Raw genomic sequence first — 15240 nt, forward strand, 5'->3', positions numbered from 1 at the left:
TTTGAACCAACTGCTCCCAGGTTATGCCAACACATCACCCGAGCCACACACTTAGGCAATTTATATGTGTGCGCGCACATACACACACACACAGGCGTGCACACACACACACACACACACACACGTCTATTAGGGCTAAGCCATTACAGATCCCCTGGTCTGACCAGACCTATATGTCTGTGCCAGAATCTGGAAATATTACAAATGCCAAGAAAAGCACAAATGTTTTGATTATAGGCAGGCTGTCCACCTGCATGCTGCACTGCCAAGCTTTCACATGGTCAAATGATATGCCTCATGCTCGTAATATAGATGCCAACACTGATATCAACAATATGTTGATTATTGGGATTTGAATTGAATTCTTTGTTTGAAGGTCACTGTAACAGACCTTTTTTTCCAATGAATACAATTCTAAGTAAGATTTTACATTTTCAAGATTACGATATGCAATGCACAAAAACATTTAATTTCACTGAAAAAAGCTACATAATTTTAATCACGTATTACCTCAACAAAGTGTCTGCTCTTGGCATTACACTCGTCTGAAACAGTGAATTCAAATAACTGTGATTCCGAAGAATTGGCTTTCCAGACGAGGAGACCAGCAGGGGAGAGAGAGGCACCCTGTGGTCCTGATTCCAGGGTAAACAACACAGCTGTTCCTTCAGGATCCATTGCTGATAACTGATAAACAAAATTCTCATTAAAAAATGTCTTCAACTTTCTTGAAGGGGCTTGGAAGACAGGAGCTAGGTGGTCTAGGAAAAAAACAACAAACAATGAGGGAGTTAAAGCACAGCTACATTTTCCAGAAATATGTACATACAAAGCTCTACTTATTGCCTAGTATCTGATGAATTCACGTGGCCCCCCACTGCAATATACATTTGAGGAGATATCGACTGAGCTAAAATGTTGCTAATAACTCCATAATACATATTTCATTGATTTTGTAAAATCTTCTTAGTCCCCTGAAATGAGTTTCTGAAAATCCCATTTATATTATGAAATGTTAAAATGTTCTCTACTTATATTTTGAACAGTTAATCAGGTTAGTAATTGCCAATTGCATGTTCCTGAATGTGAAGTCCTAAATCACTCAAATAAACACATTGCTTTGTCAATTAATTCAGTAATGGATCATTTTGTATCCCTTATTTTACTTAATTTCGTTCAAATACATTTTGGCATTTTGTTCTCTTACAACTCGTCAAAACTCTGGAACTCTCTTCCTCTCCATCTATGTTCAGAATCTAACCATCTTTCTTTTCGAAAGGGGCTAAAAACGCTGCTGTTTCCCACTACAGACTAGGTTCCTCTATCCTTTACGCACACGCAGGTCTATTTAGCGCTGGGACGCCTCAGGGTAGCCATCGCGCTTTACAAAAACTCCTTTCATTCATTCATTCATTCAATGGGGCATATGTACAAGCCCCTATTGCCACAGGAACATCACTTTTTGCGACGTTCCCGTGGCGATAGAGGCCTTGCCTGATGTACAAGGCAGCGTTAAGCTACTTAACGTGGCTTAAAGCTGGATTGTACATAAGGAACCCTTTCACACTATGTTTAGCGTGAAAGGGGCGTGCAGTGGGTGTTGTGGTGGGCGTTCCACCCCAACACCCATTGTATTTGACACTGCCCCCTATGTTCAAGGGTTGCGTACATAGGAGGCAGCACCAAATTTAAGACCAGGAAAACCCTGGTCTTAAGTTGGCGAAATGAGGAGAAATGCATTATTTCTCCTCATTTTTACTTTTTCCATGTGTGCTGCCTTGTGCAGCACACATGAAAAAAGCAAAATGCGATGGTTTGTTTATGTACAGGAACGTGTCCCTTCCTGTACATAAACAAACCTTTCTAAAAAGTGCATGCATGAAGCTGCACTCATGAAAGTTACAAAATGGCATTTTATGATTGTTTATGTGCAGCCCAGGAGGCTAACGACACGCTCCGCCACTTCTATTGTACATATCCCCCAATGTGTTTTGTGCATGTTGTACTCTAAAATCCAGAAAGCAGGGTAAATACTGTGTGCTGGGAAATTTGAAAGGCTTGGAGCATAAAGACCTGCCCAATTTAAAAGAAACAGGTGACCAAATGCAACATCCTCCTCAGTTTTGGGAGATTAAATGTGATTTTAATTTTGAGATAAATGTGAAAATCTTCACCAAATCGTGCATTTTAAGCTTAACATTTCCTGTTCTTTCTATTGTTTTCCACAATGCTTAAAAGTATCGTTCTCTAAACATTTGATCCAATAAAACAGAAAATATTAAAGAAATAGTAACCTTAAAAAGGCAGTGCAGTAGCCCCAAAGTTATGTTGTGTCAGATGTATCACGATTTTTAAAAAATCCTGCCTTAACCAAGCCTCTCTCAACATTTCAGAGTAATCCTTTTTATTCATCCTTTACCGGTTTAAACTTGTTGAGCGTTCCAGGAAAAATATATCACATTCTGAATATCATTCTTAAAGATGGCTTTCGGGTCAGAGTGAGATATCTGTTTTGCAGTTCCCTAGAACAAAATCTCTCTCAGAAAGGCATTAAATCAGAGGGATATAGTAATTTGTTTATTTATGCACCCCCTCCAATTACAACTTACAAACATTTATCATTCATTTGCATCCTTAACTCGTTCCGTGCTCATGACGGAACCACGCCGTCATGAGCCACGGTTGCCGTGTGCTCATGACGGAGTGGTTCCGTCATGCTGCGGCCGTTGGCGGCCGCGCCGCCCACGCGGCACTAATTCCCCGCCTGTGCGGGCGATTAGCGCTGTGGGCGGAGTCATGACGGAACCACTCCGTCATGAGCACAGCCCAACCGTGGCTCATGACGGAGTGGCTCCGTCATGAGCACGGAACGAGTTAAGGATGCAAATGAATGCACCGCGCTGACCCCCCGCACCCCCCAGCGCTGCGGCGGAATTTCCGCCGCAGCGAAGGGGTTAAATTGTCCTTCAATCATCTAAGGTTCCGAGCTCATCCAGTGTTAGCTATTCTTCTTTTCAGTATTAATGGAGTAAACAATGCAGCCCCCTAATTCGCCTTAGCCTTGAGGCCTGATTTTGTGGTTGGTGGGCAGTGTACTCCATCACAAATGCAACAAAAATACCCTGCCCACCAAACCCTCAGTCAGCCCTGCTCATTTAGAGACGAACCGACCTTAACTTTCTCCAACCTTCCAATGAAGTAGGAGCCATCAGAGGGAGAACAATTCAACACCCGCCCAGGGGCGTAACAAAGGCCCCCGCAGCACAGCACTCTTGCCGGAAAGCTCTTGATTGAGCCCGGGGGGCCCCTTCACGTTCCTTGCAGGGAGGCCTCCTCAATTTTCATTACACCAATGCACCCGCCCAATTTAGGGCACATGTTGTAATGTCATTTTTCCTGTCCATCACTGCCAGGAAAAGTTACCTGGTGAAACATGCCTTGTAATTACCGACATATGCAGAATTCAGTACGGTATGTCATGGTCCATTTCTGAGTTATAATTGTAAAAGGACATATTTACTGGACCTGGTAAATACCGCACCCTACGGTCTTGGTATATGGAAGGGTTGGTAAACAGCCAAATATACCCTTTGGCGCTCACTCTGGGGGCTCAAGTGCTCACTTATGAAACATTCTCTTGTCTGTGTCAAATGGAATATATGGATGACTATTAGCTATGTTCTCTCCTGTATTCAAATATAAGTGTCTACTTAAATGTGAATTTCACACCAATTTTATGTTGTCTTCTTTAGGATAACTAATATATTTGCATCAACACTACCAAAAAACGATTTCAAAAAGTATAGCAAAAGTTGCAAAGCATAAAATCTGTTAAGTATGGAAACATATTAAAATGAAACTGTAAGCCCTCTTCTCTTGCTGGGCTGGTTGTTCCTATAAATCTCAAGCAAGACACAACAAATTTGCTCTTTAGCTGGACCATTCCAGAACATTCTTAATTTGTTTACCATTATCATATTCCTTAGTATGTTTGCAAAAGAACAATGGCGAAAGAAATCTGATTCTTAAACAATACCCAGTAAACCTCAATCGGATTTCGATTCTTACTTTGTTTATTAGACCATGTGAATTTGGAAATCGTGGGTTCACAAAGGAGACATGGACTGGAAGGGCTTGATTCTCCTTTTCCGTAACACAACCCGTCTATCATGCATGCCTTTTCCTGTAAGAAATCACATATAAAGGCATTCATTTGGCATGAAGAATACACTCACATTTCCTACAGTGATGAAGAATAACAATTTTACTATTAAAATAATAGTTTTCTCTTACATAGAGAAGGTAAAAAATAATACTCACAGAGGCCCTGCTTTGGGGTTCTACCAGTGAATAATTGCTGGTTTGCTGATAGTCCTCTCAATTAAAGCAGGAGTGCTTTATTCAGTTTCACAGCACTTATCCTCCAGATTGTTCAGAACTAATCATAACATATCCCTTCTAAATATGGAAACCCTGTGATAATGCTTGTGACACAACCCCTGAAGGCCACATCAAAGCTGAAAGGGAGGAGGGGGGACTGAGACAGAGGAATGATGAAATGAGTGACTAAGAGAGAGGGAAGTAAGGGACTAGATGAAAGAAATAAACAAGCAGCTAGTTGATACAGGGGTCTTTCCCTAAGTGCCAGAATCTCAACATCTTGTGCATTAGCTAATAGAGCATAATTGGTTTTGAGCTTCTGGCCAGAAGGTAGGAAAGAGGGATCAAGCGCGGCAATGCAGTGGCAGAAAAAGAGAGGAAGTAGAATTTAGCAAAGTGAGTGGTGATATTGTTAAGGACTTTACATAATAGAGTGTTAAAGATTGTAGCAAACTTTGTGAGAGCCCTTCGGCAGACCACGTAGATTCTGAGGCAGGGAACCAAACGTCATAGTGTCTGCAATCACACCACTTGTATATCATGGTGAGAGTAGGACGACTTCCTTTTACACCAGGTACTGTGATTTTTCAAAGTCAGTAGCATAAGGGTTAAAAGGAAAAGCAAATTAAATAGTTTCTAAAAGAACCGGGCCTAGCATATACTTATCCTTGTGTGGTATGGATAAATTATCATAACTCAAGCCTTCACTCCAGCTGGTAATAAGGACTGCCATGTGACACCACTATACTTTCTGCTTGACAATGACTCATGTTAACGTTTTAGAAATGTTCATAACATGGTAGGTGTGCATGGTGCAGAACCCTGCCAGTTTCACTCCAGGATTGCTGGGACAAGAACATGGGGGCAGGTTAGCAGTGGTGTCTCCAACTCACAGACTGTTATCGAAATGCTAGATGAGCTAACCTTTGTGTAGATCATGTACAATGTCTTTATTGTGTCATGATCACTATTAGACCTGACATCCTTGGTATAATATGCCCCAAACGTTTTGCATTCAGTCGTCCTGTTTTATTGAATTTGTTGGTTTTTTTTGGCATGCAACTCTGTGCACTTTACCACTGCTAACCAATGCTAAAGTGATGGTGGTGTCTCCATCAAACATGGTATAATTGACTTACACCTCATTGACACATATAATTTACTAGTGAATGTCACTACATGTGCACAAGGCCTGTGAGTTACATTCTACTAGCGGGCCAGCACTCATTATGCCACACACTAAAGTACTCTTTTAAAACATGTCTGAGGCCTGTCACTGCAACCTGCAGTACACTTCTAAACTGCCATCCTGAACTGGCAAAATAAATATTTCAATATAAATTAACAACAGGAGAGAGAGGGAGTTTTTTGGAGCCACTCTTAGTCCCCCAGGGCTAGTATAGATCAACAACAGAAGAGTGTGTCCATCAGGTATGAACAAGTGCAGAACGATATAAAAACGTGAATCACTATATTTTTATATTTTTAAAAGAACCCTCACTCACCAACCTAGTTGGTGACATGCTTCATCATTGGGTTCCCACCGGAGAGACCGAATGTCTCCCCGGTGTGCTGCGACGCCTGAATTACAGCGGAGCTGGTTTTTTGTGTGTGGATGCAGTGCAAAGGGTGATAGTGAAAGTTAAAATATGCCACAGTTTCAACCAATAAGGAATTTTAATAGTGGTAAACCGGACACAATTAAAAATAATGTGGCGGACGTTAAAAACTGGTGATAATTGGGCCAGCTACGTCCTAAATCTAGTGCAAAGTGATTAAAGTGGTCGACATGTTTCTGCTTCTGGCGTTAATACACGAAGCATTCTTCAGGACCTAGTGTGAGACCACCACGGCGGTATACGCGCGCTAAGGCGTACCCTAACCTGTGGGGTCTAATACCGCTTTAGACTTACGGTCAAGATTACCCTTCAGGAATTTCTGAGAGCTTCAGTTCTGTTGAGGCAAAATAGAAAAAACGACACAGAACAAACAAACAGTGATTCACACAATACATATATAATTTCACAGGAAACAGGCTTGGGCTAATAACACAAATATTGTGAATGTATTTCATGCACACACATGGTGGAAATTTCCCATTACTCTGAACCTACGGGAAAAATCACTCGTATCAACCCGTGTTCAAAAGGTAAAATCATGTGGTGCTCATTAGCGCTATAACTGATCGTGCCGGAAAAGTGCTACACCCTGGTTGGGGGTGATACGGCAAAGCAGCCTGAGTGTATCGCCTGCACACTGATGGTCAGCACTGCACTCTGGCTGACTTCTGGGAGGCGAAAAAATGTTAAAATAATGCTTGGTTTGTGATGGAGATTCAAAGGATTATCGTATCGCATGGATTGGTGAACATCAAGAAAACCGATAACGGTGCTTACGTGATGTTCAAATCAGTTTCACTACATGAGTCCGGGTGGGAGGCGGGACTTATAGTCACACTCTGGACAGGGAGTGAAAGGATAAAAAAAGTCAAAAACTTACATGTTTGGAGTAAAGGTATGGAAATCCGTACGGCAGAACCTTTACTTACTACTCCAAAGTCACCAGCCCTCTGCAAACGTACTTGGCCCTCCTGCGGACTCGGATATTGATGTCCGGGTCAGCCGAGAGGTAAAAGTAGTATGCGTCTCCCAATCGGGAGGCGTAACGTCATCGCGTCTGTCACGTGAGACGCTAACGCGGAAGGAAACAACTAGACTGCTGACTGTTAGAGGCCAAAGTAAGCTTTACAAGGCTTCCGGGAGAATAGTTAGACTCAGAGAGGTTTGGATTTGTGCCAAAAGGATCTCAATGTCACGGAACGAAAAAAAACGCTTTGTACATAATGCTAGTTATGCGTACTCAAGAGGACGCATAGACTGCTAAGCAGATGTATGCGGCTGTTTTAGCGGAAAAAAACCCTTTCTTGATGGATTTTATAAGGAGGAGTTTAGGGCATTAGATGGTAGTTGCAGCGTTTACAATATTTTTGAACAAGGCATTGAATAAAGTGAAAAAAGTGAGAGTCACTGCCTAATGGGTCTTCAGGACAAGTGGAGCAAAAACTTTTTGAAGACCTGTTGTTCACATTGGCAGGCATCTGCAGCAAACTCAGTCAAAATGCAGAGTAGTGATGTCTTAAAAGGTAGGTAGTATACCACAGAGTGACTGGTTAGAGGTTTATCTTTCCAACAGTATTAACTTTTTTCAAAACATATTATCTTTTTAACACAGTGCCCCATGGGATGTTATCGTTAAAACCCGTAGTATGACTAGACAGGCGATAGATCCAACGCTGTTCTTTTTCGAACAGAATCCCTGGATTGATTTGTTCAATTATAGTCCAGGTCAGGTCGTCAGGGGTGTGTTTGAGGGCTACATAGTGTTCTGTCATTTTGGTTATACTTTTCCCACAACGGATTGTGCTTCTATGTTCGACAATGCGTTGTTTGATTTTACGTGTGGTCATTCCAACGTATCTGATCCCACACGGACATGTCAGTAGGTAGATGACATTGGATGAGTTACAGTTCGTGTGTGTACGTTGACTCCACACTTTGTCTTGTTCGAGATTCAGAGTCTTGCTTGCTTTCGTAAGGTGGCACACACTGCACTGCCCACATGGAAAATGCCCTGTTACTTTGGGAAGTCCCCAGGATTGTAGGACAGACGGGATGTTGTCAGGTGATAATGTTCGTGGTCTCGTGTGTACCAGGGCATCTTTTATGCTTCTAGCCTTCCTGAAAGAAAAGAGGGGTTTGTCCCATTTTAAGTTGTTACTCATAAGGATGCCCCAATGTTTTCGAATAGATTTAGTGACATACTACGGGTTTTAACGATAACATCCCATGGGGCACTGTGTTAAAAAGATAATATGTTTTGAAAAAAATTAATACTGTTGGAAAGATAAACCTCTAACCAGTCACTCTGTGGTATACTACCTACCTTTTAAGACATCACTACTCTGCGTTTTGACTGAGTTTGCTGCAGATGCCTGCCAATGTGAACAACAGGTCTTCAAAAAGTTTTTGCTCCACTTGTCCTGAAGACCCATTAGGCAGTGACTCTCACTTTTTTCACTTTATTCAATGCCTCGTTCAAAAATATTGTAAACGCTGCAACTACCATCTAATACCCTAAACTCCTCCTTATAAAATCCATCAAGAAAGGGTTTTTTTCCGCTAAAACAGCCGCATACATCTGCTTAGCAGTCTATGCATCCTCTTGAGTACGCATAACTAGCATTATGTACAAAGCGTTTTTTTTCGTTCCGTGACATTGAGATCCTTTTGGCACCAATCCAAACCTCTCTGAGTCTAACGATTCTCCCGGAAGCCTTGTAAAGCTTACTTTGGCCTCTAACAGTCAGCAGTCTAGTTGTTTCCTTCCGCGTTAGCATCTCACGTGACAGACGCGATGACGTTACGCCTCCCGATTGGGAGACGCATACTACTTTTACCTCTCGGCTGACCCGGACATCAATATCCGAGTCCGCAGGAGGGCCAAGTAGGTTTGCAGAGGGCTGGTGACTTTGGAGTAGTAAGTAAAGGTTCTGCCGTACGGATTTCCATACCTTTACTCCAAACATGTAAGTTTTTGACTTTTTTTATCCTTTCACTCCCTGTCCAGAGTGTGACTATAAGTCCCGCCTCCCACCCGGACTCATGTAGTGAAACTGATTTGAACATCACGTAAGCACCGTTATCGGTTTTCTTGATGTTCACCAATCCATGCGATACGATAATCCTTTGAATCTCCATCACAAACCAAGCATTATTTTAACATTTTATCGCCTCCTAGAAGTCAGCCAGAGTGCAGTGCTGACCATCAGTGTGCAGGCGATACACTCAGGCTGCTTTGCCATATCACCCCCAACCAGGGTGTAGCACTTTTCCGGCACGATCAGTTATAGCGCTAATGAGCAACACATGATTTTACCTTTTGAACACGGGTTGATACGAGTGATTTTTCCCGTAGGTTCAGAGTAATGGGAAATTTCCACCATGTGTGTGCATGAAATACATTCACAATATTTGTGTTATTAGCCCAAGCCTGTTTCCTGTGAAATTATATATGTATTGTGTGAATCACTGTTTGTTTGTTCTGTGTCGTTTTTTCTATTTTGCCTCAACAGAACTGAAGCTCTCAGAAATTCCTGAAGGGTAATCTTGACCGTAAGTCTAAAGCGGTATTAGACCCCACAGGTTAGGGTACGCCTTAGCGTGCGTATACCGCCGTGGTGGTCTCACACTAGGTCCTGAAGAATGCTTCGTGTATTAACGCCAGAAGCAGAAACATGTCGACCACTTTAATCACTTTGCACTAGATTTAGGACGTAGCTGGCCCAATTATCACCAGTTTTTAACGTCCGCCACATTATTTTTAATTGTGTCCGGTTTACCACTATTAAAATTCCTTATTGGTTGAAACTGTGGCATATTTTAACTTTCACTATCACCCTTTGCACTGCATCCACACACAAAAAACCAGCTCCGCTGTAATTCAGGCGTCGCAGCACACCGGGGAGACATTCGGTCTCTCCGGTGGGAACCCAATGATGAAGCATGTCACCAACTAGGTTGGTGAGTGAGGGTTCTTTTAAAAATATAAAAATATAGTGATTCACGTTTTTATATCGTTCTGCACTTGTTCATACCTGATGGACACACTCTTCTGTTGTTGATCTAAAATAAATATTTCCCCAGGCCTAAACCTTCCTTTTAACACTTATATGTCACTGCTAAGGTAGGTCCTAAAGGCTCATATGGCAGTGTGTGTTGTATTTAAAATGTAGGAAATGTGTACTTCAGTTTACATTTCCTTGCAGTGAAAAGCTTCTAAAGTCATTTTTCACTTGTGTAAGGCCTATCTCGCCCATTGACTATCACTGTTACATTTAATAAGTGATGACTTTGGACTGGGAGCAGATAGAGCTATACTGTTTACAGTCAACTATATTGTATTTTAAATTCTTTTTAATATTAACATTGGATTTTAAGTTACATTCCTAAAAATGTAACTTTTAAAAAGATGGGATTTTCTTATCCAAACCATTTGTGCCATTTGCCAATGCCCAGGGCCACATGACTGTGAATGGCTTTGCTGATGGGGTGTGTCTATTGCTTCCATACAGAAACAAAAAAGGAGGCTTAGGTGTGGACCGGATGGGGAATTCTGCCAGGATGACTGAGAGGGGCTGTGCCCAGCGCCGTATTTAAAAGGACTTTGCCTTCTGCGCACAACGGGGAACCTGACCCCTGCCCTGTTTTTTGTCACCCCAGACAGTTTGGACCCTTTAAGGGGATGAGCTTTCAAGAACCACATGTGGGGGTAGGTTCAGTGAGTCCCCCGAAACAAAGTATGGCACCAGGTTTAATATTGGACCTCCAGAGCCATTCATCAGAACACACCTAGACCTTTGGACATTATAGAAGAAGGATTGACTTGCGGCTGAAGACTTCCTTGCTGTATGAGAAGGTAGACTGGAACTGCTTACCTTCATCCCAGGCAAATGTGAGTGGCTCCAGGGGTGAGGTGGACATCTTCCTGTGTAAGCTACAGGGACACAGCCATGTTCCAGAGTTCTCCCTGCAACTCTCCAGCTGACCTGCTGCAAAGGACCCGCAACTGCACCTACCTGAGCCATGCTGGCCTTTACTAGAGTGAGTTTCTGATCCTGTTGAGCTCCTCCAAAAGAGAAAAGTGAAATTCTGATGTTTGGACTCTTTATGACCACAAGCATGCCCCTTTGTGCATAGACTTTAAATTCTGTGATGACTGCCAATGCAAAGCTCTGGTGAGATCTGCTCTTTGTACTACAGTGACTGCCAGAGACAAACAAGATCTGCACTCCATACTACAGCAACAACAGCCCATTGAGTCTGCCATTGCGGATCTCCAACGACTGGCTCTTTGCGCTCCAGCACTAAGATCCAGAGATGCCCGGCCTGCTCTTCACACTACAGAGATGAACATCAGTGACAGTCTCCCTCCTTCTCGCGGCTTCCTCCACAATTAACAGAACTCTACATGCCAAACTCAAAAGGTAACTCTTCAGCAGGTCTAAATTCGTCCCTCTATCTGACTTGCCCTCCATTGTTGTCAGCCTAAAGTTGTGACTTTCCCAGACCAGATGACTCTGAGCAGTGCTATGTGGTTTTAGGCGCTATTTTCATATTTTCACAAATCTTAAGTTGAATATCTCTAGTTCTACTGAAATGATTTTTGTTGTTCTGGTATCATTTTATTTATTAAAATGTGCTCTATCCTCTTATAATGATTTGGCTTTTTTCTTGTGTTGTATTTTCCCTATATTACTGTTTGTGCGCTGCATTTTTTTTACACATTGCTTCTAAAAAAAGCCTGACTGCTTTGTGCTTTTGATTGCCTTTTGTAGTTTGCTCTTACAAGGATTATGGTTGTTGCCTGAGTGAGACTTTCACCCCTCTGAGCCAATATTCCAATTTCTTACATTGGTGTTCAGTTGTTGGATCCAGTACTTTTGTTTGTGCAGTGCAACTCAGTAATTCTGTGCAAAACTAAACATCCCATATAAATTATCTGACATCAGATTCAACCTCTTTTAAAATTCTCTTTGATTGACTGTTTTCCCTTTTTCCAAATTGAGTTCCATTCTCGACTAACTTGTGCACCTGTAATTCTTGCCTGCAAGCATACAGATGTGTCTCAGCAACATTGAATGCTTCACTGTAGCAAAGCTGAAGGAAGTTTGCAGAAAGATGGGGCTACCAGCAACCAGGAGGTCAAGAAAGCAGGAGCTCCACAAAATCCCTCAGGGCTTGGAAGAGGCCAACTAACTGCTTACTACAACAGCAGAGCAAGATGAGGATGTGGAGGAGTAGGAAGAGGAAGTAATAGAGGAAGAGGATGGGAATTGTCTGACCATGGCCTCTAAGAACAACTTGCCCACCAGACTGAAGTTTCCTGTCAGGTGTATGTCTTCCTACAACCTGTCCCCTAAGGAGCTTGAGGACAGGAGGGCTGAGAAGGAGTTTCAACTGCATGTATCCAAGTGGGATTTGGCTGCAGAGGAGAAAAAGATTGAGGTTGAAAGGGCCTAAGAGAAGAAGAAACTTCTGTTACCTCATGAAGTGAGTCTAAATCAAATGAACCTAAAAGCCAAAAAATATCGGGCCGATTCACAGAACTTACCTGAGACAAAATCCTAAACGTACTACTTTTGGTATTCACAGCAGGCATTAAGCTGTAGTAAAGTTAGGACTACTAACTTTACTACTACTAACTTGAGACAAAATCCTAAACTTACTATTTTTGGTATTCACAGAAGGCATTTAGTAGTAGTAAAGTTAGTAGTCCTAACTTTACTACTAATAAATGCCTTCTGTGAATACCAAAAGTAGTAAGTTTAGGATTTTGTCTCAAGTTAGTAGTAGTAAATTAGTAGTCCTAACTTTACTACTACTAAATGCCATCTGTGAATACCAAAAGTAGTAAGTTTAGGATTTTGTCTCAAGTTAGTAGTAATAAAGTTAGTAGTCCTAACTTTACTACTACTACATGCCATCTGTGAATACCAAAAGTAGTACGTTTAGGATTTTGTCTCAAGTTAGTAGTAGTAAAGTTAGTAGTCTTAACTTTACTACTACTAAATGTCTTCTGTGAATACCAAAAGTATTAAGTTTAGGATGATGTCTCAGATTAGTTCTGTGGATCAGCCCCATCAGGATTAAGCAACAATGGTGTCAGTAAAAGTGCAGTGTCTGGTGGGGACAGAAAGGTCCACATCCTTAAAGACCTAATGCCTAGGTATTTGGTGCAGAATTGTTAGAAATTGGATTGTTGATTGACTAGGTAATGAGCCCAAATCAGTCACCAACCACAATCCTCGTCAGGGTAAGTGTAAGGCAACCCAAAATTAACCTTGCTAACCCACTGGTAGCTTGGCACAGAGCAGCCAGGCTCAACTTTTAAAGAATAAACTGTAAAAAGCAATAAGCACCAATTTGGGATATCTGGTTGCCCTGAACGCTTGACTTTGTCAAATAGGCCCTTATTGCTTCTAGGCGCTGTTCTACAGTTTATTCTTGAAACATTTATGTCTCACGTTCTACTTATTGGACTTTTGCCATTTTGGTCTTTCCTTATTTATTAAATAGAGTTATATATTTTTAACCTGGTGTGGATTCATTTTGTGTAATGTTTTCACTGTTTTACTGTTTAAAGAGTTGCACAAATACTTTACACATTGCGTCTAAATTAAGCCTGACTGATCTGTGCCAAATTACTAGAGGATAAGCAAAGGTTAATTGAGGATTGCCTTACACTTATCCTGACTAGGATTGTGGTTGCTGCCTGATGTGGGCTCATACCCTAGTCAACCAGCAACTTAATTTTGAACATTGAACATTAGTGACCAGCTGTGAGGATAGGACTTGTGTTTGTGCAGTGCCATATAGTACCTCGGTTTACACTACCCATCCACATCCAAGACCATTTTGAATTTTTTAAATTCTCCATAATTGGCTTTTTAAATTTTTTCCTCAAACTCATTCTGAAAAATAGAAGTTGAGGAGAAAAAGGCTGGAAAGGCCTTAGCAGAGAAGAAACATCTGAGGGCTCACAAACTGAGTCTAAAAGAGCAGGCAGATTCCAGCAGTGATGTTGGCAGCATATGTAATGTACCAGATGGAGACAAAATGGTTTGCATACACATAGAATTGGTGCTCAGTTATGTGATGGGAGATGACATTACATTGACAAATGGTTTTCTGCTTGAGCCAGTTATGTGGTGGGAGATGACATTGATAAATGGTTTTCTCCTTGAGGTTACACTGAATGTTCACAGGCTGCCTGAGGAGTACTGGAGAGGGGGGTCTGTGGAAACACATGCCAACACTTGGAAGGGAAACTGAGAGATTGGGGATCAAACAAATTATACCCCTATGAAGGCCATTTTAATTGCCAAATTTGGGCTGCCCATGAAAACTATCGCCTAAGATTCAGTGACAGTCGGAAGCTGCCCAAACCAAGCCTGGGTAGAGTTTTTTGAGCAGTTCGATAAGGCACTGAATGGCTGGGTGAGGGGCAGCAAGGTTAGTGATTATAATGGGTTGCCATGTTCAATCATGAGAGAGCACATATTCAGTATCTGTGTTCCTGAGTTACACCGGCACCTAGTGGAAAGTAAGGCAACTGACCCCAGCAAGCTTGCCTAGCACCATAGTGTCCCAAAAGGGTATCTGCGGGGTACTCCCACAAAGATGGCCAGGGTTGCCAACAGAGGAAAGATGAGTTCTTCAAACGCCCACAAAATATTTCCCAAAGCAGTTGTGGTAACCAGTCCCAGTCTCATCCTAAGAAAAAATGGGTCATTTGATCATAAGACAGGGAGGTGTGTATCCACTGTACTGAGTGCTACATGTATTGGCACTCCAAGGTGGATTACAAAAGATCCAAGAGGGCACAGAGCCCCATCAGTGGGTAGACACATGGGTTGGTGAGTTTGGTGCTCAGGGAGGGAATGGTCCTAATTAGCTTGAGGGGACAGACAGAGGTGATACTAGTTTCCCTGGGTGATAAAGAAATGGTGCCAAAAGCCCACATGCCTGCAAGTACTTAAAGTTTTAGTCAGTGGGTCACCATTAATGGCAGCGGGTGGAGGCTCTGCAAGACACAGGAGCAAGCATCACAACTGTAAAGTGTCAGCTAGTGTCTGCAGAGCAGGTCCTACTGAACACAGTCTACCAAGTCGTAGTCGCCGACGATTGCGGGAGCCATCTACTCGTGGCTCTGTTTCTCCTTAGGTTGGGGGGTCTCAGGTTCTCTGAAAGTTGCTATGAGCCCTGCCAGGGCTGTCGATTATGTGCTAGGCAATGACCTGGA

General features: G+C 42.3%; 1 protein-coding gene across 1 annotated transcript in view; it reads right to left on the bottom strand.

Moving 5' to 3' along the window:
- The window catches only part of LOC146857060 (von Willebrand factor D and EGF domain-containing protein-like), a 1714722-nt gene that overhangs the window by 448124 nt on the left and 1251358 nt on the right, over positions 1-15240 (bottom strand). Inside the window, 2 exon segments of the mRNA XM_085647013.1 lie at positions 511-761; positions 4069-4183. Coding sequence (XP_085503139.1) covers positions 511-761; positions 4069-4183 — 366 coding nt within the window.

The sequence above is a fragment of the Triturus cristatus genome, chromosome 3_2 (assembly GCF_964204655.1).
Source record: "Triturus cristatus chromosome 3_2, aTriCri1.1, whole genome shotgun sequence".
In the NCBI taxonomy this organism is placed as follows: Eukaryota; Metazoa; Chordata; class Amphibia; order Caudata; family Salamandridae; genus Triturus; species Triturus cristatus.